The sequence below is a fragment of the Hydra vulgaris genome, chromosome 01 (genome assembly GCF_038396675.1).
Source record: "Hydra vulgaris chromosome 01, alternate assembly HydraT2T_AEP".
Lineage (NCBI taxonomy): Eukaryota > Metazoa > Cnidaria > Hydrozoa > Anthoathecata > Hydridae > Hydra > Hydra vulgaris.
In genome coordinates, this window is record NC_088920.1 from 32922501 (window position 1) to 32950000 (window position 27500).

The following is a 27500-nucleotide window of genomic DNA, read 5'->3' on the forward strand; positions in this document are numbered from 1 at the left end:
GAATACACATCTTCAATCATCTGGTAATGATGTAGAGATACATTCATCAGCAATTGCTTCCAATGACTTGTTGAGTTACAGGTAATATATTTTAATGAGTTACAGGTAATATATTTCAAATGAGTTACAGGTAATATATTTCAAAATGTATTGTTTATAAAAATATCACTATAATACAATGTAAATTTGATAGTAAAATAATGTTTTGTATAATAATATATTGTATTATTTATAGGAAAAAGGAAGAAGAAGTCCTTTACCCCGAAAGAGAAAACTTCAAAAAAGCGAAAATGTGAACCTGAGTCATGAAAAAAAAAGGCAGCGGCATTAGCGAGAGAGAGAGGGCAGTCTTATAAAAGTCAGGGTACGAACAAAGAAATGCCTTCTAAAATGGTTAATGAGGGCATTCTGTGCAAAGAAAATTGTCGTTGGAATTGCAGCTCAAAGATTAGTGTAGAAGATAGAGCAAGTCTTTTAGAGGCATTTCACAAATTGGATGTAAACGCAAAGAACGTCCTATGTTTAAATGCATTACTAAAACAGCCATTAAAAGAATGCAACAATTTGCAAAATCCCATAAAAGTGCTTCTTATTTCTATAAAGTATCTAAAAGTGGTGTGGAAATCCAGATATGTAAGAAAGCTCTCTGCAGCCTCTTCCAAATTGGAATGAAGAAAGTGGATATTATAAAAAGTAGGATTGATGATGGCGTTTCTGCTCCACCAAAGGACTTAAGAGGGAGGCATTCAAATAGACCCCACAAAATGCAAGATGAGGTTCTTCAAAGAATCATTGCCCACATTAAAAAATCCTCAGTAGAGGAGTCACACTACTCTAGAAATAAAAACTTTCATAAAAAGTATTTATCGCCTGTGCTCAATATTGCTTTGTTGTACCAATCGTACATAGAAGAGTGTGAGAAAAGAGGAATTAAGCGAAATGTATAAAATTAAAAAATGTACCTTCACAAATGTGTTTGTTACACAATTTAATTACTCGTTCAGTTATCCAAAAAGCGACACCTGTAGCACATGCGATAAAAACGAAGATAATGTGCCTCACAAAGATAATGTGTCTGCAGCAATAGCTGCTATGGAGACTGATCGAGAAAGGGCAAAAATCAGTACATCGACTGCATTTGCTACGATTGACTTGCAGTAAACAATGCCACTCCCTAAAATAACAACAAATAAAGTGTTCTACCTGCTCCAGATATGGTTTTACAACTTTGGGATTCATGTAGTGTCTATGAAAGGAGAAAGGGCAGTGTTCTGCAATTGGCCGGAGGACATGGCTAATAGGGGAAGCCCTGAAATAGCTAGCTGCGTATTACGGTTTGCAGAGACATGCAAGGAGAAATATGATCACCTTGTTATTTGGTCAGACACTTGTGCTGGCCAAAATCACTTTATATCAATACCTTATTTTGAATAAGTATTTTAAAATAATTGACCACAAATTTCCTGAAGTCGGTCATACTTACATGGATTCAGACCGTGACTTCGGAAGGATTGAAAAAAAATTAAGAAAGATAGATTCAATTTATACACCAGACCAGTATCGAGATGTGATTAGAAGTTCTGGAAAAAACAACAAAATCATAGACATGGCCCAACATTTCCAGAAATTTGATGAATTGCCAGGAAAACTTAATATATTTAATAGGAAGAAAGATGAGCTAAACGAGCAAGTCAAATTTAGGGATGGAGTAAAATGGATAAGGGTGGAGGAATATGGGATAAGGGTGGAGGAATATCTTTATAAAGAGTGTTATGACAAGAGTGTCCCTTTCAAAAAAGTGGACATTATAAAAAACAAAAGAGGGGGTGTACCCAATATTTCTCATATTGAAAGGTATAATGGAAAGTATGGAACAATATCTAAGGAGAAACTGAATGATTTATCCAAATTGGTAGAATTTGTTAAACCGAAGTATAGATATTTTTATGAACAGTTGTTTTGACCATTATCTTTTATAATGATAAGTGATAATCCCACCACTAGACATTGATTTATACTTTTTATTTATATTATATTTTGTTTATTGATTGTATTATTATTGTTTTGATGTTCATAAAAAGAATAAATAAATAAAGAATGTCTTTTTGCTGAAATAAATACCTCCCAGTACATTATTGGCCTTAATAAAAAATGCTTACAACTTACATGCTTACTTTATGTTTACAACACAGATATAGGTAAGTTATAACAATATAATCATGTATTAGGTTATATGATTGGTATTAGTAAAATGTCTTGGAAAAATGTAGACTGAGAAAAAGCAATACACAGGTATTAACATTTTCATTAGAAAATAAAGTGGTTGGTAGTCCAGCGGTTACAGTTGTTGACTTCCAATCCGAAGGTCGTGGGTTCGAATCCCGTTGCAGACCATTGTCTTCTTTCACAACACAAGCATTTGCTTTCTGTAAAAGATGTCAAGAATGTATTTGTGTTCACTTCGGGTGAGCACAGATTCATTTTTATAAAAATAAAATAAGGGGTCTAATATAGTGAAATTATTGTGGTTATGTACGGTGTACATAAAAGTTTCACAGTAAAACAGAAAATTTATTTATTTAATATAGTTCAACATACATATAGTCATGTGTATTTTGTATTATCTTATGTGAATATTGTAATATTATTAGTGAAAAATGAACATAACACCTTCATCCACTTAGTTGTATTGCAGTCAATGTGTTTTCTTATAGTGGATGCAGGCGTTATGTACAAATTTTCATGAAAAAAACATGTAAAACACATTTTTTTCATGAAATTAAATATTACATACACAATCTTAAGTGTTTGGTTACTATATCCCTCCATAAATATTAACATATCTTTGCTATATAAAAATATCTAGAACAATATGTGTTCAAAACTTTAACTCCTGATATCTCAGTTCCATATTGGTGTGAAATAACACCTTCAACCACTTATGTCTGCAATTGTTTTTTAAAAAAAATTTGTTTTATGAAGGGTTTTTATTATATGTATATGTATATTTTTGTTACACATTTAATTACATATCGTGTAAATAAATTTGTTTAAAAAAAAGGAAACACAAGTTTAAATATACTTTTTACAAATGTTTTATATGGTTTTAACATCTGTTTATAATCTTTTCAGCTCATGCTAGGTGAATAAAAAAATCAACTCTTTTTACTCAGCGCTTTTAGACTAATTGCTCACCTTTATGTGAATACATTTATCGATTTTGCTCAAATTTGTATTCATGTAAAGCGTAACAATTACTTCAAAAATGTTGAGTAAAGAATTAAAGAATTTCTTTTCATACAAGTTGACAAGTTATATTAATAAGTTATATTAACATACAAGTTAAGACACAATTTTTGTGAATATTTATTTTTTAAGCTTCACTCATCACTCTTAGAAAAATAAAGAACAGTTTGAAAAGAATTAGAAACTACTCAGTTAAAATTAAGAGAAAGAAAATGGAAAATTTATTCAGGATATTTTACCTAAACAATTTTCCGCAACTTTAAAATAAGACTTGGATAATCTATGCACATAATTCAGGTCATATTTTAACATAACGATTTTGTTGTTATTTGCGCATATAATGTTCGAACGTTCGAATTTAACTTAACCGTAATCTGTATCTTTAATGAAGCTTACAATTTAGTTGAACTAGGAAGCCAAGAAAAAAAAATGTAAGCAGAACTAGAAAAACATTAACAAATATATAATTCGTTAGAGAAAACAAATAAAAATTAAATTGTTATAAATTATTTATTTACTAAAAACCCGTATTACGGGTTGCCTACTGCTAGTAATGCTATAAATAATTGTAAAAATTCTACATAAAAGGAAAAAGCTTTTATAACTTATTTTATCTTTTAGTCTTGAAACTACTGTCAACACTGGATAAATGATTGACAACACTGGATAAATGATTGACAACACTGGATGTATTGTCAATCATTTAAAATACTTGAAATTGAAATGCTTTAAAATAAAAATAATAAAAACTACTTTGGGGCGATTTTGATAATTTAAAAAAAATCTAAAAAAAGATGCTTTAAAATATAAAAAGAGTTCAATATTTCTAAATTTCACACAAAATTACAAACTACTTTATAATTGATGCAATAGCTTACTAGTGAATTTTCAGATCGAAATTAAGAGGTTTGAGATTCAAATCCTAAACACTTAAATCATCAAACCCTACACCTCTGGAAGTACTACACTCATCTTTTTTCTCAGTGCAGTGATCAGTGCAGTAAGAGTTTAACTAACATTGTGTTTCTTAGGGTTTGCTAATTTTTAAATAGCACTCAGTGACAAATCCATGGAGAATAGTGATATGCATTCCCCAAAAACTATAGAATATAAAAAAATATGAAATTTTTAAAAAGTTACTAAAAAAGACCAGAGAATAAAAAAAATTGTTAAAGAGTAAGAAAACGGTTTACAAACGACTCAAAAAACTGTCACTGTATGAGACGAGGGAGGAGGGGGGAGAGGGGGGGGGAAAGAGATTTTCTATTATATTTTGATGAGTTTGAAGTTTTGTAAATTTTATTATAGTTATGGCTGTTGTCGAAAAAAAGATGAAATAATATGAGTGATAATAATATGATAATGATAAACAAATGAAATAATATGAGTGATAATAATATGATAATGATAAACAAATGAAATAATATGAGTGGAATTTGTCCATTGGCACTTTCGAAATTACTAAATAACTTACCGTAGTTATTTATTGTATTTTTTTAAATGTTCCCAGTAATACAAGCTAACACTTCTTTATTTGTTATTTTTATAACTGCTTGGTGCAGCACCAACACAACTAAAATAAAAAAACTACTCACAAAAACATGCTGTACGAATTATTTCAAACGTAAGTAGTTTAACGCCCTCATAAGGTTTTTTATTTTCTATTTTTATTGTATATATATATTTTGCCATATAAAATAAATTACAATGCGAAAAATAATTTACATATATAATAAATGCCAAGAGCAAGAAGAAGACATATACTGTCTTATCGCCAAGCCCCGTTTACATTTTAGCTATTTTTATTTTTTAAGTTTTTTAAATTTTACTGAAGCCGTCAGTAAAATTTAAAAAACTTAAAAAATAAAAATAGCTGAAGCCTTCAGTAAAATTTGGTATAAAGTTGAGACAAAGTTTCAAATAAAATAAAATTAAAAAAATAATGAGTAGCTTTTTGGACTGTACTGGAGTCTTGGGGAGATATTACTGGAGTCTTGGGGAGATATTACTGGAGTCTTAGGGAGGTAATTAATTTGAAAAAAAACTTAATTAAAAAAAAAAAAACTTTATGATTATATTTTGATAAGAATGAGAAATGAGGATGTAAATATAGATATACTTCAATGATGCAAAAAGTAGACGTTTTGACAGTTTTCTCATTATTTTAGGACTTGAAAAATGACACAATGAATGTTAAAAGTATGTATATATTTCTTTAACACAAATAAAGTGAAAATGCCAACAGTGACAGCTGCTTCTATTTGCTTTGAGTCTAACTTAGGAAAATAACTTATATCCAGCAGAGTAAAGTTCTAAAAGCACACAATATAGATGTTTTTTCCAAGCTAGTACACACATCAGTTTAGCAGAAACTATTTCACTCCACTGATAACATATGATCTACCTAATTCTTTTATTGATGTTTATTCAAGTTTTACTGAATCTTTCGAGATTTGTGAAACTGTCAAGATTAAGACTTTTTAAACTTTTCTGTTTCTTTTAGAGAAAGCAAACTTTCAAAGTAAAGCTTGCCTAATTTACATAAATTTACAATCAACTGCACAATGTTAAAAGAAACAGTATTATTATGCCTATATTTTACCCACCTAATATTCTAAAACATGAAACTGTTATATTGTGGGAACAGCTACACCCAACCTATGAGTTTGCTCAACTCATAAGTCAACTCTTCATTCAAACAGGAAAAGAATCAAATAAAAATTATCAGTTTTATTTTGTTTAAAAATCACAAACCAATCATGAAAAAAGTTGGAATTAATGTTGAACATAATGACAATCAATACCATGTTTTAATGAATATTGTTGCCTAGAGTTTGAAAAAAGAAGCATATAATACTTTTAAGAGATTTTAAGCATAAAATATTTTTAACAGTAATTAGATTTTGTAGGTTCTACTATACAAGGAAGAAATATAACAACTAAATATGTTGCCATAAAATCTCTACAATAATATAAAACAAATCACAGATCACATGTCAAGTCAAACAGAACACAAGTTTGTTCATTATTACCATGACCACATAAAAAACAGTTTATGTGGTCATGGTAATAATGCGAAAAAGTAAAGTCTCATTACAGCCTCATTAGCTGTTTTCAAGAAAATATATACAAAAATCATTGCAAAATATTGTGCAAAAACTCAAAATTTGTCAACTCAAAAATCCAATTTTTATTTGAAATATTGAATCTTCTTCCTGAAATTATTAATCAGCAGAATTCTTTTTTTTCTTCCTATTCTTATGTCCCATTGTTAAATAACAATTTACAATTTCTTAACAGAACTTTTTGAGAATAATGAAGATTTTTATAAAGTTTTCAAGTGTTTTTTTTTTTTCATAATTGTTTAATTATGGTTTGCCATCATTTTTTAAAAGAGCCAATTACTAATCTAAAGTTTTTACCTTTGAATCTGCATACCAATTTAGTTTAAAAAATAAAGTCAAACTTAATTTCAAAACATTCAATATTTCTATTTATGTCTAACATTTAAAAGAGTGTGCACTTGTAATATATTTAAGTCACACCAGTTAATATACCTTTCAACAAGTTAATTCTGATACTATGACTTTAAGTAAGTCACACAATTTGCGGTACCTTTTAGCAGGTCATTTGCAGTTCTTATGGTGCATTATCAAGGTCTTTTTCCTTTTATATATTTATTTTAATCTGCTACATCTTAAATTTAGAAATGTTGGTATTGCCCATATATGACAGAGTTTTTAAAAAATTTCTTTCAGACATCTAAGTAACATAAAAAACACAATTTTTTTCAACATCTTTTTTTTTGTCTTTTATTACTTTCAATAACAACCTTATGAGTGGTATAAAAAAAACTGGTATCAAAAATATCTTGGTGAAAAAAACAAAAAGTAACAAATAGGCATTAATACCCCTAACTTGGTGGAAAAAATTTTTATATTAAAATTGTAACCTAAGACTAAATTAAAAGCTCTCTCCCTTTATACACACACACACACACACACACACACACACACACACACACACACACACACACACACACACACACACACACACACACACACACACATATATATATATATCTCTATATATATATATATATATATATATATATATATATATATATATATATATATATATATATATATATATATATATATACATATATATATATATATATATATATATATATATATATATATATATATATATATATATATATATATATATATATATATATATATATGTATATATTTGGCTTAATACGATGAGGCCAGACCTAGCCTCATTGTACTATGCCAAAAAGACCAATGCTATGAAACTCATAACATCAATTTTGTCAAAAAAATTGACGATCCGCCAGCCATACCAGAGTGTCACCTAATTGAAGACTTTTGGGTATTTTGAAAGGTAACTGAGGGTACCTGGAAAGTAAAAAAGGTGAAGCAACAACAAACCAGAATAAAGCTTTGTCTGAAAAAAATGATCTTAACCTTGTATTTTCACTTTTAGGGTCAACTTGCCTTAGAGTTAGCCAAAACGTATATATATATATATATATATATATATATATATATATATATATATATATATATATATATATATATATATATATATATATATATACTGTTGTTTTGATTATGTAATAATAATCAATTTGTTCGATTTGAGAGTGATCAATATAAAGTGAAATAATCACAAAATAGATCAATAAATAAATAAATAAAAAAGTAAGATGAAAAAAAACAACTTTTTTATGGTACTTAAAGTTTCATGCTGTTTGCGGCACTCATCAGCCATATATTTAAATCAAGAAAAAACCATTCAAAAGTACAATTAAAAAACCGTTACAAAATTAAATGTAGACATATAAAGTAAACTTAGAAGGTAAACGTCTTTTGAAAAATCATGAAGTTTTCAATAAAATTGACATTAACACATCTTCCGATTGTTTTATCACTTTAAAGACCATAAAGATAATTTTGAAAACAATCCGACTGTCCGTTTATTGAATCCTGCTAAAAACGAGGTAGAATTAGTAAAGATATTCTTTCTAAAATTAATACAGGCCTAAGAAATATATTACAATTAAATCAATGGAAAAACACTCGAAATGTTATCGATTGGTTTAAGGCCATAAAAGATAAACACCTTTATAAATTTTTAGTTTTTGATATTATTGACTTCTACCCTTCTATCAGTGAAACACTTCTTAAAAACTCTATCAACTTGGCGAAGCAACACCTAACATTAAATAAAGAAAACATGTCACTAATTTTTCATGCAAGAAAGTCTTTGCTTTTTAATAATGATCAAGTTTGGATAAAGCAATTAAGTGGTTTATTTGATGTTTCCATGGGAGCGTTCGACGGTGCAGAGGTTTGTGAGCTGGTAGGAATATTTCGTCTTTTTCAAATTTCAAAATTTTATAACAAGCTTGAGGTTGGTTTATACCGTGACGATGGCTTGGCAGTTTTTAGTAATAAAACCGGCCCTCAAATGGAAAAAATAAAAAAGCATATTGTCGAAATATTTAAATGCAATGGCTTACGGATTTTTATACAATGCAACATGAAAATTGTTAACTACCTTGACGTGACTCTAAATCTTAGTGACTGCACTTTTAAACCTTATTTCAAACCTGATAATACATTAAATTACATCCATGCTGATTCAAATCACCCGCCGAGTATATTAAAACAAATACCACGTTCGATTGAACTTAGATTGTCTACAAATTCATCTAACAAAGAAATATTTCAGAATACCATTCCTCTATATAATGAAGCTTTATTAAAGTCTGGTTATAAATGTAGTCTAACATATAATCCTATAACAATATCAATTCCAAATTCGCACAACAAATACACTTTATGCAACAATACAAACCTTAATCAATAGGACTGTAACTGCTATAATAAAAATCTCTGTCCGTTGTTTAATAAATGTTTAACAAGCAACATTGCATATCAAGCAACTGTTACAACAGATAATCTTGATTCATCTTCTAATAAAAAATCCTACATTGGGATAAGTGAGATTCCTTTCAAGTTAAGATACGCTAATCACGTTAAATCATTTAACATCTCTAAATACAAAAATGATACTGAACTCTCAAAACATGTATGGAAGTTAAAAGAAGCTAATTTAGTCCCTATAGTTAAGTGGAAAATTCTCAGGCGATGTAAAGCATATAATCCAGCATCGAAATCTTGCAAATTATGTCTCACCGAAAAATATGAAATTCTATATTATAAAAATACAAATTTAATGAATAAAAGGAGTGAGATTGTTTCTAAGTGTAGACATAGAAACAGATTCCTTCTTTCCCAATATGACACTGGCGATTAAAAAAGATGTTTTTCCATATTATTATTATTTTTATTATTATTATTATCATTAGTATTACTACTATTATTATTTGACGTCAGAACTCATTCCATTGTTTTTTTTTAATTTTGTAACAGTTTTTTAATTGTATTTTTGAACGGTTTTTTCTTGATTTAAATATATGGCTGATGAGTGCCGCAAACAGCATGAAACTTTAAGTACCGTAAAAAAGTTGTTTTTTTTCATCTTACTTTTTTATTTATATATATATATATATATATATATATATATATATATATATATATATATATATATATATATATATATATATATATATATATATATATACATATATTCATAATAGCCTAGAGATGTTCAATTGGATTGAGATCTGGACTTTGCGCTGGCCAATGAAGTAACTGAATTTGCTTTTGGATAAAAAACTCTCTTGCTTTCTTTGACGTATGTTTAGGGTCATTGTCTTGTTGGAAGATAAAAATTTTTCCTAATCGCAGTTTTTTAGTTGAAGCCAGAACATTTTTATCGAGAATGTTAATATAAAACTCAGAGTCCAGAATTCCATCAATAAACTCCAGTTTTCTTTTTCTGTTCCAAGCCATTGATTCCCATACCATAACATTGCCTCCATTAAACTTTGCTGTACCTCAAATACAACTGAGTGTGAATGCATCACCTTCTTTTCTCCGTACTTTTTGAGCTCCATTGGATCTAAATTTTGACTAGTCTGTCCACAAAACTTTCCTCCAGAATGATACCAGCATATTACATATATATTTATATTATATTACATATAATTATTTTTTAGCTTTATATTATATTATTTTTATTATTATATTTTATTATTATTTGTATTTATATTATTATTATTTTTTAGCAAATGCATTACATTATATTATTATATAGCAAATGCATTACATTATATTATTTATAAGCAAATGCAATTCTTGATGGATTTTTGAAAGGAATGGTGTCTTGCGTGGAATTCTTGCTTTGAATTCACTTTCCTTCAATTGATTTCAAATAGCAGATGAACTCACTTGTAACCTATCATCTTTCTCAAGGAGGCTTTTTGCAATATCTTGACAATATGTCTATCTATTCTTGATGCTGTATGCTTAGCTCCGGATCTTGGCAGATTTTGCACATATCCAAACATATTATACTTTTTAATCAGATCGCTGATGGTTCCTTATGTCATTCCAGTCGCTTTATTTATTGACCTAAATGTTTTACCTTGCTTGAACTAGTCAATAACCAAATTGCGCCAACCTTGGAAACATTCCTTGATTTTACCTCCCATACTTGATGATATCAATGGTAAATCAAATGAATTGAAAAAAATATCAGTCAATTATTATAAATTACTCATAAAACAACAATATTTCTAAAACTATTGATTTAAAAACTTTTTTAATAACCAATTTCAAAACTTTGTTTACAAAACAACATGTTTGGATAATTATTTTTCATTGAAGTTTTAACACTCCTTCGGGAATCATTAAATTTTAGCAACCTAAGTAAATTACCCTTGATTAATTTTTTGCTAAACAAAATCATGATTAAATTTGCTTTTAGAATAATTATAAAAGTATTTATCAAAAACATATAATTTTCTGAAATAACCTGACAAAGCTAATTTTTCACAATAAAATGTTTTGTTCAGACTTATTTCTGTGACTGTATATATATATATATATATATATATATATATATATATATATATATATATATATATATATATATATATATATATATATATATATATATATATATATATATATATATATATATATATATATACATATATATATATATATACATATATATATATATACATATATATATATATATATATATATACATATATATATATATATATATATATATATATATATATATCATGAAGTGTATATATATCATGAAGTGTATATATATAAATATATATATACACACACATATACACTTCATCTATTAGGCTAGCACAGATGTATTTTTAATACATTGTTTCCAGTTTAGGATGTTGATTTGTTTGATTTAATGCATAGGTTTTGCTCGTGTCTCATTCCATTATCTCCTAATGAGGGTAAAGCTCTAAAACTCAGTCTTATGGTTCTAAGGCCGGCTGGTAGTCAGGTTTCCCAAACTCTGTGGTAGCTCTCAGAGAGGCTGATTCCATCAACAGCTAAAAAACATTAAAGTATTAACAGAGCCATGTTGCGCATGGATGGTGTCCTTGTTTGTACTTTTGTACTTACAAAAACTATAAAACACAAAAAACCATCATCATCACCAAGTTCTCTAAACCTATCATTCACTAATATTCGTGGTCTTTGAAGTAATTTTTCTTCTGTTGTTTCTAGCAGTAATAAACAGACATCTGTTTATTACTGCTAGAAACAATTGTAAAAAGGTATTGTCTAATGCCAAAGTCCGCTATTCTCAGGTCATGAAATCTCGTACTTCATCACAAAAATTAGGCTTTTATGACTTCTGGAGAATCTTTAATAGTATTAATAATAAGGGCAAATCTTTAATTCCACCTCTTTTGTATGGTTCAGACTTTGTCACCTCACCTAAAAACAAAGCTGAATTGTTTGCTAAAAACTTTTCATCTCTGGATTCCACTAGTTGCATTCTACCTGATATTGCCAACAAACAGGTTAATCCATTGCTTGATATTCGTATCACTCCAGCTTCTGTATCTAAAGTGATTTCCTGCCTAGACTCTTCTACAGCTTGTGGTCCTCTTTTTGATCTTCTCGTTCTACAGATGATTTGCTAACAGTAATAACTGATAGGTTTTATCGTGCATTAGATTGACATTTCAAAAGCTTTTGATAAAGTTTGGCATGCTGGTCTTCTCCATAAGCTTTCTTCTTATGGTATATCTAGCAACATCTTTAAGATTATTGAATACTTCCTTTCCAATCGTAGTATAAAAGTTGTCCTTGATGGACAGCACTCTTTTTCTTATTCTGTAACTTCAGGGGTTCCTCAAGGTTCTATCCTCAGCTCTATACTCTTTTTAATTTACATTAACAATCTTCCAGATATTCTCACATCTAAGGTGGCATTGTTTGTTGATGATACTACCATTTATTTTTGTCGTGATAAGAAACCAACACTCTCTGATTATTTGGAGGGGGCACTTGAGCTTGAAAAGGATCTCACTTCTGCTACAGCATGGGGCTCACAGTGGCTGGTGAGCCTCAATAAAGATAAAACTCAATTTTTTTCAGCCAATCATTATCACAATAATTTAGATCTTTCTATATTTATGAACGGTTATATACTCGATAAGTCATCTACTCTTCATCTTCGAGAATTAACTCTTACTTCCAATCTTTCTTGGAAATCATATATCAAATTGGTTGCAAAATTAGCATCTGCTAAGGTTGCATCTCTTTAATGGGCTCGTCACTAACTTACTTCGTATTCTATCTTCTATCTCTATAAATCTCAAATCCTGCCTTGCATGGAATACTGTTGCTGTATCTGGGGCGGATCTTCTAATGATGCCCTTTCTCTTGTAGACAAGGTGCAAAAACACATTGTAAACATAGTTGGACCTGCTCTTGCAGCCAACCTCCAACCATTATCACATTGTCGTAATGTTGCTTCTCTTTCTCTTTTCTACAAATACTATAATGGGCACTGCTCTAAAGAGCTAGCGTCTCTTGTGCCATTTACTAGAATTCATTCTCGTGTTACTCGCCATTCAATTAAGTCTCATCCTTTTTCTGTGACTGTTCCTAAGTGCTCCAAAAACGCTTACTCGTCTAATTTTTTTCCTCAAACATCAGCTCTTTGGAATTCGCTTCCTTCATCTTGCTTTCCTGATTTATATAATTTGCAATCCTATAAGTCATCTGTCAATCGTTATTTTGCTCTACAATCTTTATCTTTTCTCTTTCAATAACTTCCAACTTTAATTAGTGGCTGCTTGCAGCTTTGTTGGAAGCAAAGATGTTTAAAAATAAATAAATATAAAAAATATATATACATATATATATATATATATATATATATATATATGTATATATATATTTTTTATATTTATTTATTTTTAAACATCTTTGCTTCCAACAAAGCTGCATATATATATATATATATATATATATATATATATATATATAATATATATATATATATATATATCAGTGGTGTACACTTGCAATTGCCCAATGGCAAATGCCACTCAAATCTTTCGAAGGGCTACTGGAAATAATGTTTTGATGCAATTAAATCGCCCGGCCGGGCGACTATTAAAACTGGTTTATTTTTTAACTTATTACTTAAATTTTTGTTACTCATTATTCAAATTTATTTTTTTGTCGCAGTTTGCATTTCTACATTTAGTAACATTTTTGCCACTAAAAGTAAACTTGTTCTTTTTTTTTCGAAAGACTATTAGTTTTTATTAACGAAATAATAATTTTTATCAATGAAACAGCTTTTGATAATTACTTTTTAATCTAACGTAACAATAAAGCAATATTTTTAAAGTCTTATTGTTGAAGTTTATTCTCCTTCTTTTCTATTAACTTATGTCATACTGTTTAAATTAGAACACCTGTTTTCGTTTTTTATAAAGAATGAATGAAAATTTGAAGTCATAACTGCAGCTAATTAGCAAACATTTTTACAAAATTAAATTATAAAAATTTCTTATGTTAAAAGTTTATTTATCAAACACTTTTAATTAAATAATAAACTCTTTATTTAATTTTGTTAAAACGCTTGTTGAAATCACCTTCTTTAAATAATATAATAAAATTTTAAAATACAAATAAAGTTTTATTATAAGCTCTATAATAGTAAACATTCCATTGTTATATTGTTAAAAATAATTTAAATATAATGATACATTTTTATTTTAGAGAATAACTTCAAAAAAACTTTGTTTGAAAGCTATTTTATCTTTCAATTATTGTTCATTAAAAGTTTAATTACAAAAAAACTTTTTTTTCTTTCTTTAAAAAAGAGTGAGTGCGCAATAAAAATACCAAGATGTTTAAAACGCTAGTTTAAATGTTTTTTAAAAACTTTTTTTTAAAAAGTCTTTAAAGTCGCATTTTTTATTCAATAAAAGGCTAGTTACATAAAACAGACGCAAATAAAAATACCAAAACATTTTAAACGTTACTATATAAATGTGTCAATAGTTTTTTCACAATTCTCATTCATGTAAAGTTTAATTACTTAAAATGTGCCGCAAATAAAAATACGAATCATTTTAAATGCTACTTTATAAATGCAACAATAGTTTCATTATAATAAATATCGTTACATCAACAATAGTTTTCTTATAATAAATATCGTATCGTAACCGCTAAAATTGAATAAAGATAAATAATCTTTTTTATAACTTTATATTCATCAAATATGAAAATATAATTTTATTCATATTGAAAACACACACTTTAAAAAACTCATTTGAGACATATAGAACATAAATAAAACTTTTTTTTTTTAATGATAAAGGACGACTCAAGATAATGGCGGGCAACCAAGATTAACTAAATTATTACTCTCAGTCGCCCGCCAGACGACCGACCAAAATCCTAGTGTACACCACTGTATATATAAATATATATATATATTTATATACATATATATATATATATATATATATATATTTATAAAATAATCTCTTGACATAAATTATTAAATTATGGAGCTGATTCTCCAAACAATTATGATTCTCTCAACATCACTAACAAATTTATGCAAACATTGATTGTTGTTCAAGTTTAACTTTTATAGAAATGATATGGTGGGATGACTGGGCACAAGAAGCCTAACATTCAAAATTGGTTGTCTTCCTTTTCTCAAGAATTTTGGCTAATATGTTATTAAAAATATCTTCAAGTGTTTATTTCGCACATCAAGGGCCTTTTTATACATTATTCTAATGGTATTGTCTTGTAATTATAGCCCTCGGAATTGGAGTCGGTTTGTGATGGCCCTTGGGTAGAAATCTTTTGTCTTCCTGCTGAAAATGTGCTTCTTACAGAACTTCTTGGATTCAGGATGGCATGGAATCTTTTATTCCCTTTCAATTTCCAAGTCAAGGCTTACTCATCTCCACGATTTTCCTCTCATTGTGCTGCTGTAATTTCCAATCAAACCATTACTTCCATATCTATCAGCAAAACAGCAAACAGCAAAATAGTAGTATTGTTTCAACATAAAGTGACCTAAAATTTGATCTTTTAATGATAAGTCTTGAATTATTTCAATTTTCACATAAGGTGCTCATATTACCATAATCTATATACCCTATATATATATATATATATATATATATATATATATATATATATATATATATATATATATATATATATATATATATATATATATATATATATATATATATATATATATATATATATATATATATATATATATATATATATATATATATATATATATATATATATATATATATATATATATATATATATAGAACCCTTAGATGTTGTCCGAAAGTTTTTTCGATATTTTGTTGACAAAAAGTAAAAATTAAAATGCAAGACCGGAATTTTTTTTTTTTAATAATGATAGACTGCCTGCCCCAACCAAACCCTCAGTCGATGTAGCAGCACTCCCTTGCGGGTCAGGCTATTTGTCAGTCGATGTAGCAGCACTCCCTTGCGAGTCAGGCTATATTTCAGTCGATGTAGCAGCACTCCCTTGCGAGTCAGGCTATTTGTCAGTCGATGTAGCAGCACTCCCTTGCGAGTCAGGCTATAAGATAGTCGATGTAGCAACACTCCGCGCATGATTTACAGTAAAAAAAATAAAAATAAAAACATTTTATTAAAAAAAATAAAAATAAAAACATTTAATTAAAAAAAATAAAAATAAAAACATTGTTTATATTATTAAAAACATTCAAAATGTTATAAAAACATTCAGAATGTTTTTAAAAACATTCTGGTCAATTAAATTTGCGTTTTTGTGGTTTTTTTAAAAAACGATTAATTTGTAATTAAATTAATGGTTTTTACTTTCGTCCAACACGGAAATGTTGGACGAAAGTCAAAAGTAATTAAAAGTGACGTATGTGTTGGCGTAAGAATCACTTTTTTCCTTCCGCTCTTCCTAAAGCCAACAAACTATAGAACTACATATATATATATATATATATATATATATATATATATATATATATATATATATATATATATACATATATATATATATATATATATATATATATATATATTATATATATATATATATATATATTATATATATATATATATTATATATATATATATATATATATCATGCCGCTTTTTTATTGTTTTGCTCTGTTTTGCTGTTTTGTCAGCATTTTTCCGTATTGCACTAAGATAATGAATGAACAGTTTGAAGTCGTTACAGCTAATTTCAATAATGGAACGTTAACTATTTTAACCAAGTGCGCGTGGAAACACAATGTGATTATAAAAATGTGCAAATGAAATATAATAGAAAATTAGGAAATAACTATAAGAAAGTTAAAGCTTCTGAATATTTTTAATTTTGTAAAAATGTCAAATAAGATTTATTTGATTTCTTGTTAATAATATTCAACACATCGGTTATAATAAAAATAAATTTTCATAATGGAGATTTTTTTAAATTCATTTTTGAATATAGTGTAGGTTTTTTTAAACATTTCTGCTGTTTAGAATGTCCGCAATCAAGGATATTCCAAAAGGAAACAAAGTAAAGTTGAAGAGGTAATAGGCTTTAGAACTAAAATTACCAACGGTTATGTTATTGAAATATACTGCAAAGATTGTACATGAAATAGGGAAGCAGTATTACAAGGTTGTAAAGGCTTGATACGGCAAGGTGCTTTACGGTTTATCGATGGGACAAACTTTGTGACAAACCACGCAATTCAAAGACATTGAGAAAAAGCATCTCACCTTACTGCAATAAGATGTGAGAGCGAGAAACCCTCAAATGAGCGATGTGTAACCTCAACCAATGGATTAAAGACAAAATCCTCTAAGGTAATAATAATTTATTACCTTTAAAATAAAGAATTTTTATTCTTAATTAATAGATTCTAATTTCTTAAATTTGAACTGAGCTAAAGTGTCATTTGTTGCAGGTTTGACCAGGAAGGCATGTATTGCACACCATTATTATATTTTGTTTCGACAATTTGGCCAACAAGTATTTACACATTGATTTACGATAATAAAGTTTGATGATAAGGTTTATGTTAATGTTAAATGTTGAAATATTTCAAAAATGCGTTAAAAAAACTATAAGATAAAGCTAAAAAAAATGTTAACTTGAAAAAAAATGTAAATGAAAGAGAAAAAAATTAAAAACTTTATATAAAAAAACTTAATTAAGAAAAATAATCTTTTTTTGAGCAATGTTACAGCATTCTTTTTTCAATGACGCAGTTAAAATTTATGTTTTTAACTAACGACGCTCACGTAATGTAACATAACGTTAGTTAAAAATTGTTAACCCTTTTTTATTATTGTTTTTTCATTTTCTATTCAGTTTCTATTCTTTTCAGTTTCACACTAAAGCAAACTGATGTCTATATTATATAAAATATATTATAGAAAACGATTTAAATGAAATAAATTGATCAGTAAAAATGTGTACTTTTATAAATGTAGATATAAATATATATAAGTTACATATAATTATCTTTATATTTATAATTAAAATTACATATAATAACTATTAATAAATTTACAAAAAAAAATTATTTATTAAAAAAATATCAAGAAACATAAAAACCGTTAATCGTAAATATTAAGTTAACTGCGTTTTAAATACATATCAAAACAACGAAAGCAAGAAATTTTAGGCACAAATTATTCTTCAATTCTATTATAAGAACTTATTAGGCACTTGCGTTTTTGCTTAGTTGCATTTTTTTTACCATTAATAGTTTAAAAAAATAGCGATCTGGCACATAAAAAACAAGAAGTTGGTAAGTATAAAAAACTACATTACTGAAGTAGTATAAATGTACTGTTGTAGATACTACTTCAAACATTGACAAATGAAAGTCATATAACAAATAGAATGCTTTTTATAAACACAGTCTTCCACAATTTTCAAATTTCAAGATCGCTCTTGCGGCCTTGACTCCGAGCGCGCATAATTGCGCTCGATGACAACATATTATAATTTTACGAGCGTGATATAACACGCTTGGCAATTTTCTTCATCACAAACCCTGTGTATATATATATATATACACACACACACACACACACACATAAGAACAGAATTTAATTGTACTGTCATTTTTCAGTAAAACTAAAATCTTTGAATGGTAAAAACTATAATACATAATTATAAAAAGTTTTCTCAGATTTTTGAGAAAACTTTTAAAACTTGTAAAATTTTTGTTTACTTTTTTGAATTATCTGATTATGAAGATAACACTAAAACTTATGATAATTTTTTGTAAGTTAATTTTCTAAAACATTTTTGATTACTTTCAGTTAGTGTTAATTTTAATTACTGAACCCATTCAAGAAATTTGTTCAGGTAAATTTGTTGTTTGTTGTCAATCTAAAATTTTTAATTTATTTACAATTCTTTAAATGTTATTTTAAATTTTTATGAAAACTTTTGATTTTAAACTAAAAATATAAAATATACAAGTTTTTGAAGATAATTTATGTTCTTACTATGTCATTTATAAAACAAACATGATTTTTTAAACTTTTGCATAATATCCCTTTTTGAGTACTTGATTGGCCTACTTTTGAATACTTTTTTTACATATATATTTTTAACATATATATTAGGGACCCTTTAAATGTTAAATGGTCTTGGGGCACTTCTAAAAATTTTTTTTGCTTAAAAAGTATGTTTTTAAATCTAGTGTTATCTTATTATAAAGAACACATTTAAAACTCAGCAACTTTTTAAAAACTGTTGTTTTATGGTGCACCCTCGTAGATATATTGCGCTCACTAGTTCCAACACTATAGGTTCTCGTAGGTTTCTAAACTATTTGAATATAAACTTTTTACACAAAACAAAAGTATTATATATTATAAACTTACCTCATTAGTTTAAGGCATTTATCATGCAAGGTTTATAAATGCATTATAAATTCTGATCTTAATTTTTTTTTTTTCTTTAATAACTATTAAATAGTTTAAATATATAAACTAATATACAGTAGTTTCAAAGAAGGTTTGTCTTGAAAATTTGATAAAGGGTTGAGAGATAAAAACAATAAAAAAATAAGTAGCAACTGTAGTGACTCCCTTGAACTTGGGGAAGTGAATAAAATTAAAAATATATATATTTAACTTCTACTGATATTATTATAACTAAATTATATCAATTATATATTATTATTTATGTTTATAAAAACAGATTTAAAAAAAGTTGAACCAAAAGTTAATGAGGAAAAATAAATTTGAAAATGAGCCAAAAAAGAATTAAAAAGAAAATTATCAACAACAAACGTCAACGAATTCAATAGCTACCATAACTTGAAATTTGTTAAACTTCAAACTGAAATAATCTTATATTTATATGATATAGTTTTTATAGAATTTGTTTGTGAAAACTAATATATTTTATTAACATTACTTAAAGTTTTTTAAATTTTCAATCAAGTAGTTTAAAAGTTTGGCTATGCATAAAATTTTAAAACTTCATTTCTGAAAACCCATGAGTTGCTAACAGCAAAGACATGAGTTGCTAATAATCCCAAAATAAGACAAGGAGAGGCAATGGGATCTGAGGTGCCAAAAAAAAAACCCTAAAAAAAAAGATCACCTATTGACATCCTAGAGGAATTCTAGATTAATTAATTAATTATACATTGAAGATCAGCAATAAAAGTTTTTTCGGTTTTGATAAAAATAAATAAAAACTAAAAAATTTGGTAATACTACTAATTTTGGTGCTACTAATATAAAAATATGAAAAAAGAAGTTTTTAGTTGCTAAAGATGCAAGAAGTGGCGGTAGGTTTTCATATATTTGGTAGCAATGCCTAACTCTGATATTATATTTTTATAATACAAATATCTAATAAATAAACTTACTTGATTTACCATTTATAACAAACAAGTTTTTTATTGATCCATTTTGAGCAGAGTTCCATAGGTTTGAAGCATATACTTCAACATTGTAAAAATCTTCCACTTTATCATTAATTTTAAGAAAGAAAATCTCTCCATTTATTCTGATTCTATACACATAAAATGAACCTTCTAAAAATAGACTTACTTCAAGATTTGACCAAGAATTTAATTTTAATATATATAGAGGCACACCGACATCAACACCATTATATGAATCTGCAATTTGTAGCCCATAATTATCGCAATAATATAATCCTGGAACTCTATTTGCATCAGAATTATCATTAGTAAAGTGTATAATACTAGTCCAACAAGATTCAATTGTGTTAAGATAAAGATCAAATGAAATTAAATGTTCCTTTTCTAACTTTGGTATTCTAGCAAGAATCTTTCCTTGTACTAATAGTGTAGGGATATTTCCAACAAGGTACTCTATAATGTAATATGACATATTAACAATATAATATAATACACAAAAAAATATATACATACATACATACATACATACATACATACATACATACATACATACATACATACATACATACATACATACCTACATACATACATACATACATACATACATACATACATACATACATACATACATACATACATACATACATACATACATACATACATACATACATACATACATACATACATACATACATACATACATACATACATACATACATACATACATACATACATACATACATACATACATACATACATACATACATATATATATATACATATATATATATATATATATATATTTATATATATATACATATTTATATATATATATATATATATATATATATATATTTATATATATATATTTATATATAGTATATATGTTACTGTTACCCACAGTACCAGGAACTAGCTAAATGCTAATGTTTATAATACAATTTAATATATTATTATAATTATTTATATTTATTTATTTGTTTATAATATAATTTAATATAATATTATAAACATTAGCATTTAGCTAATTCCTGGTACTGCGGGTAACAGTAACATATATACTATACAGCTCTAGTTTATCTATTGAGCACTCTTTCAAGTATACAATATTATACATGATAATATAAAGATATTTTCTATATAGATATATATACACTTTCTTATATATATATATATATATATATATATATATATATATATATATATATATATATATATTTACATATATATATAATTATATGTATACATATTTATATATATATATACATATATACAGGCCTTGTTTTAAATAAAAAACAGCTCAGAGCATTAGCTCATTGACATTATGATGTCATAAAAATTTTTTATTTTTTTATTTAAGAACATTAACTCTTTTAATTACAACAAAATAAATTACAGCAAAACAAGTTTATTTTACTAATTAAGAAAAACAAATCTAGAAGTGTTATTTTTTAAATGTACATATTGTGGAAGTCTATATTGTTTCATTTTTTATTTTTTTTAATATTAAGTAATTAAACTTAATAATACATTTTTTAATTATCTTTTAACATAAACTAATTTCATTCTTTTCTGAACATTTGTATAAATGATTTAAATATTTTAAAATTGCTTCTTTTTTTTTGTAACTAACAAGATTTAAGTTTCCAAGTATCATTTATTGAAAAATATATATTGTTGTGCTTTCACTTGTTTTAAGGTAAAAAAAGTTAAACGCACGCTTTATGAATATTTTTGATGCAGTGTTATAACTTATAGCATGTTTACAAGGAATTTAATTTTTTTTAAAAAATAGAAAAAAAGGAAGAAAAACCAAGAAAAAAAATCTAATTTTTTAAAATTTAAATAACTTTGGTATTCAAAATTCTTTCTAAATTATAAGGAAATTTCTATTTTCACTTTTTTGATATTGCACAATCTGTTTATTATATAAAACTGAAGTAACTAATATAAAATATTATTTTTCTAAACTATTATTTTGAAATAGAAAACTTATAAATATAAACAAAGACATTGCAAGAGCTATTTTGCTTCAAGCATAAATTCAAGCAAAAAAATTAATAATAGAGTTATATCCATAAAATAAGTTTCTTTTTTATAATTAAAAAAGAAACTCTTTATAAGATGTCGTTAAAAGGTTTTAATAATGCTTTTTCATTTTTTTGATAAAATCAATCAAAACAATAACAAAACAAACAGACAGAAAAATTAATATATCAAAAGGGTGCGCTAATATAAAATAAAATTTAACATCTACTATAAATTTTTGTTTTCTTTTGTTTGTTATGAGAAATTATCTAAATAAATAATGCTCTTGCAAGATAATAAATAAAAGTTTTTTTAATATGTTTCTTGTAGGATTTTTTTTTAAGCCATGTATAACATCTTTTTTTTTTCTTTTACTGAAAATTTTTGGTGAAAAAGTTAGATAAACAAAAATATAACTTTCTTTTTTTTTTAACTTATTACATTATTTACAAGTTATTATCAAACATAACTTTTATGCAAACTTTTTTACGTAATTGTCAATCAAACTTTATAACTGGTTTTTATAACGTTTATTACTTCTTTTATCTTACAGCTTAAACAATAACTTTAGACTTGTTTAAATATTAAAAAATGATAAAAAGTGTCTCGATCAAAATGGCTTACCACTTAAGTTGAATGGCTTAGCACATGTGTAAATGGCCAGTTTATGTTTTCATACAACGCCGAAAACGGAGAAAAAATTGAGAAAAAAATTATTGAAGAAAAAAATTAGATAAGTGTTTTTACTAACTTATTATTGCTCTGTTCTTTAAGAGCAAGTCGCAATTTCTTAATATTAGCACTCTAAATGTAAAAATGTGTGCTTTAATTTTTCAGAAAAAGAAAAAAAAAAAACAAAGAATAATGAAAGAAAAGATTACTGCCCCATGCCAAACCCTCAGTCGATGTAGTAGCACTCCGTTGCGGATCAGGCTATTTAATAGTCGATGTATGTACTACAGTACATACATCAAATATCCTCTTGACAGCCCCCGCAACATCCTATTTTTTTAAGATGTCATTTGCAAGCGTGTATTGCTTACATTTATATATGTATGTGTATATATATATATATATATATATATATATATATATATATATATATATATATATATATATATATATATATATATATATATATATATATATATATGTTACTGTTACCCGCAGTACCAGGAATTAGCACATACCTAATGTTTATAATAATATAGACAATATAGTTAATTGTTTATAATAATATAGACAATATAGTTTATTGAAAATTATGGTTTTTAATTAGGTGTTGAACAGAAACTTGTAAATAATTAGTCAGTGGGTGTAATTTATAAGTAATTAGTTTATAAATCTAATAAATAAAAATTTATAATTTAGGTTATTTAATCTAAATTAGACTGTTAAAATAATAATTGGTATTTACATATTAAAAATTTAAAATGAGGTAAAATAATTTATGTTGAATGCATAATTTATAAATATTTTAGATTTTTAAGAAAAAAAATAAAAATAAAAAAATATAAAAAATATAATAAAAAAAAATGAAAAAAATGAAAAAACTATGAGCGAATTTTATTAGTTAATTAGGTTTGTACTAGCTATGTAATTTTTGAGTAAATATTTGTTTTCATGACAGTACTTTGATATAAATTCAGATCATTTATTAAGTAGTTCATTAGGTTTCAAATAAGAAATAATTGCAAGTTTTTCATTTAGGCAAAGGTGACACTTTTTTGAAATGTTTAAATAAGGGGAAACGGATTTTAAAATAGACCAGGCAAAAGTGAGGGTTTCATTAAATTTGCTTTTCAAGTCCCAAACATAGCTAGATAGGGTTGTTGCCTTTTCATATAACTTGTTCTTGAAGGACGACTTGTGGTTGCAATATCTTGCTTTCCACTTTTTTAGGCTGGTTTTTAGCGGTGACAATGCATTTGTATATCACATTTGTAAATATGCATTTTCCATTCATCGGGCAATCTAGCTTATTTCTGCAGTTGCATTCTTGTTGATTATCTGCAACTCTTGGAGAAAGAATTTTGTGATTATAGTTTTTATGATTTTTTCAATGTTTTCGGAGCTGTAGCTTCAATTAAGTATTTTGAATAGTTTATGTGTTTTCGAAAAGTTTTTATCAAGCAGTTTTAAGAAACTTTTGGCAATATTTTTTAAGACGTTTTCATTAAAGGGAGCATTAAACCATATGATATTTCGTTTTCTATTTCTTTTGGTTGGTTTTTGCTTGATGGTGAACTTGAAAGCAGGATTTTTGTATCCTGATGTTTTTAGCGCCTTCTCATATTCAATTTTAACTTTTTAATACTGTTTCGTATGAGGAATTTTGTTTCAATCTCTGGCAAATTCATAGTAGCAAATGTTTAAGGATTCGGGGTGGGTAATTTGAGGATGTGTGTATGTATTGAAGACTATCATTTGATTTTTTAAAAGGTCTATAGGTGCTATCATTTAAATTAAAGGTAACATCAAAGAAATTTACTGATTTTAGGTTTGTTTTTATATCAATTTGAAAACCAATATTTTTGAAAAGTTTAATTATTATTTTTTTCCTAATTTTATCAGTAAACCATCACGGATTCAAATCGAAGTTGTCAGAACAGCTTCACAGTGAAATAATACTACCTATATATATACATATATATATATATATATATAATTGATTTTTTGTCGAGATTAAAAAAATAACTACATGATTTTTACTACTAAAAGTTTCATGCGTTTAGCAATCATCAGGTAAAAAATACATTGTTTTTTTCGTTAAAAAATATACACATTAAACATCGTGGCGTTCAAAAACAATTATAAAACTATAAGTATTTGCGAGCGTGGTTTGGTTTTTTAATCTTTGGGCTCGTGGTTGTCAAGCAAGAACTTGTTTTCGTGACGGCACTTAGAAATAATTTCTGTTTTTTTATTTAATAATTTTTGCTTTCCTTTGTATGATATAATGCAAAGTTTTTCATGAAGGCAAAGCAAGCATTTTTTTGTTACGTTGCTGTAGGCGGGGACTTGTTTAATTATTGACAAAGTTAATTTTGGTGTTATTTTTAAGTTTTCTTTTATCTGCCATATATAATTTGAAAGGGTGGTTGAATTTTTCATCTTTTTATTTATGAATGAGTGTTTGTGGTTAGCCCATCTTTTCTTCCATTCACCTTCTGCTAGGCGAATATATATAATTTTTCTGGGGTGTTAGGGGGGGATACTATACATTTATAAATAACATTAGAGGCTCTACATTTTCCTATTATAGGGCAGTTTTCTTTCTTTATACAATTGCAGGGTGGGTATTCTTTTGGTCTTTCTGAACTAATTTTCTTGTTGTGGCTTTTTATTATACTTTCGATATTTTTTGTGCAGCTGTAACTCAATTTGATGGTGTTTCGATTGAATAGTTTACTTAGGGGGTGGGATGTTGGAAAGTGTTTGTCGATTAAGTTTAGGAAGATATGTCCGACATTGGTCGAGACGCTTTTACTGTAAGGGGGGTTGAACCATATTATAGTTCTTTTTCTTGTCTGTTTTTCTCTTTTTTGGGGGTTATACTTTAAATTAAAATTAGTGAAGCCATTTCTTCTTAGTTCATCTTCGTATTCTGGTATATTCTGGTATATTAATTTATCTATATATATAACAAGTTCTTGCTTGACAACCACGAGCCCAAAGATTAAAAAACCAAACCACGCTCGCAAATAGTTATAGTTTTATAATTGTTTTTGAACGCCACGATGTTTATTGTGTATATTTTTTAACGAAAAAAACAATGTATTTTTTACCTGATGATTGCTAAACGCATGAAACTTTTAGTAGTAAAAATCATGTAGTTATTTTTTTAATCTCGACAAAAAATTAATTATATAGCTCTGATATCATTCATCAAGCACTCTTGCTGAATATATGCTCACAGCAAAATTAAACTTATTTATATATATATATATATATATATATATATATATATATATATATATATATATATATATATATATATATATATATATATATATATATACACATATATATATATACATATATATATATATATATATATATATATATATATATATATATATATATATATACACATACAATTTATTCATTTTTTAATAATGTTTATTATAAAAAACGCATACTTAAACAATTTATATAACATAAATTAAAAATATTATATACAACTGTCAATTATACTTTTAAAAAAAATCATTTTTAGTAAATTGTTACATTATTTAAAAGCGTTTCGCTAATATAAAAATGTTTGTTAAAAAGTTCTGATGTAATTTATTTCACTTATGGTATAATTCAAAATATTTTTCATTCAGCGCGTTTTTAAAATCTTTTTTGAAATAGCCGCAGTCAAATCATCATAGCAAAATGTGTTTTGCCAAGTCATTTAATGACGTGCACATCTTTCTGTGAAAGACTGTATATATATATATATATATATATATATATATATATATATATATATATATATATATATATAAACTTGTTTTTAAATTACATTTTTAATCTTATGCTTCAGTTTTTCAAATTCAAATTTACAAAATTCACACATCATGTTTTCAATTTTTATATGCAAACAATAAGAACGCCATTAAGCAAAATGTATTCCTTTTTCTGCAAAATATATATTTACACTGAATATATAACTATATAAGTAAAACATAACATATTTACATATAAATTGTAATATAATGTGACAACTTCAACTTCACAAATGTAACATTTATAATTTAAAATAACTTCAGTAATTAGTGAGATACAATTAGGATAATTGTATGACTCAAATTTACTG

At 26.3% G+C, this 27500-nt stretch overlaps 1 protein-coding gene across 2 annotated transcripts in view; it reads right to left on the minus strand.

The window, feature by feature from the left end:
• LOC105844212 (uncharacterized) overlaps positions 1-27500 on the minus strand; it is a 139604-nt gene that overhangs the window by 77756 nt on the left and 34348 nt on the right. For both annotated transcript variants that reach the window (XM_065787941.1, XM_065787940.1), the window contains exon 4: positions 20651-21121. In XM_065787941.1, coding sequence (XP_065644013.1) covers positions 20651-21121 — 471 coding nt within the window. The remainder of the gene's footprint in view (positions 1-20650; positions 21122-27500) is intronic.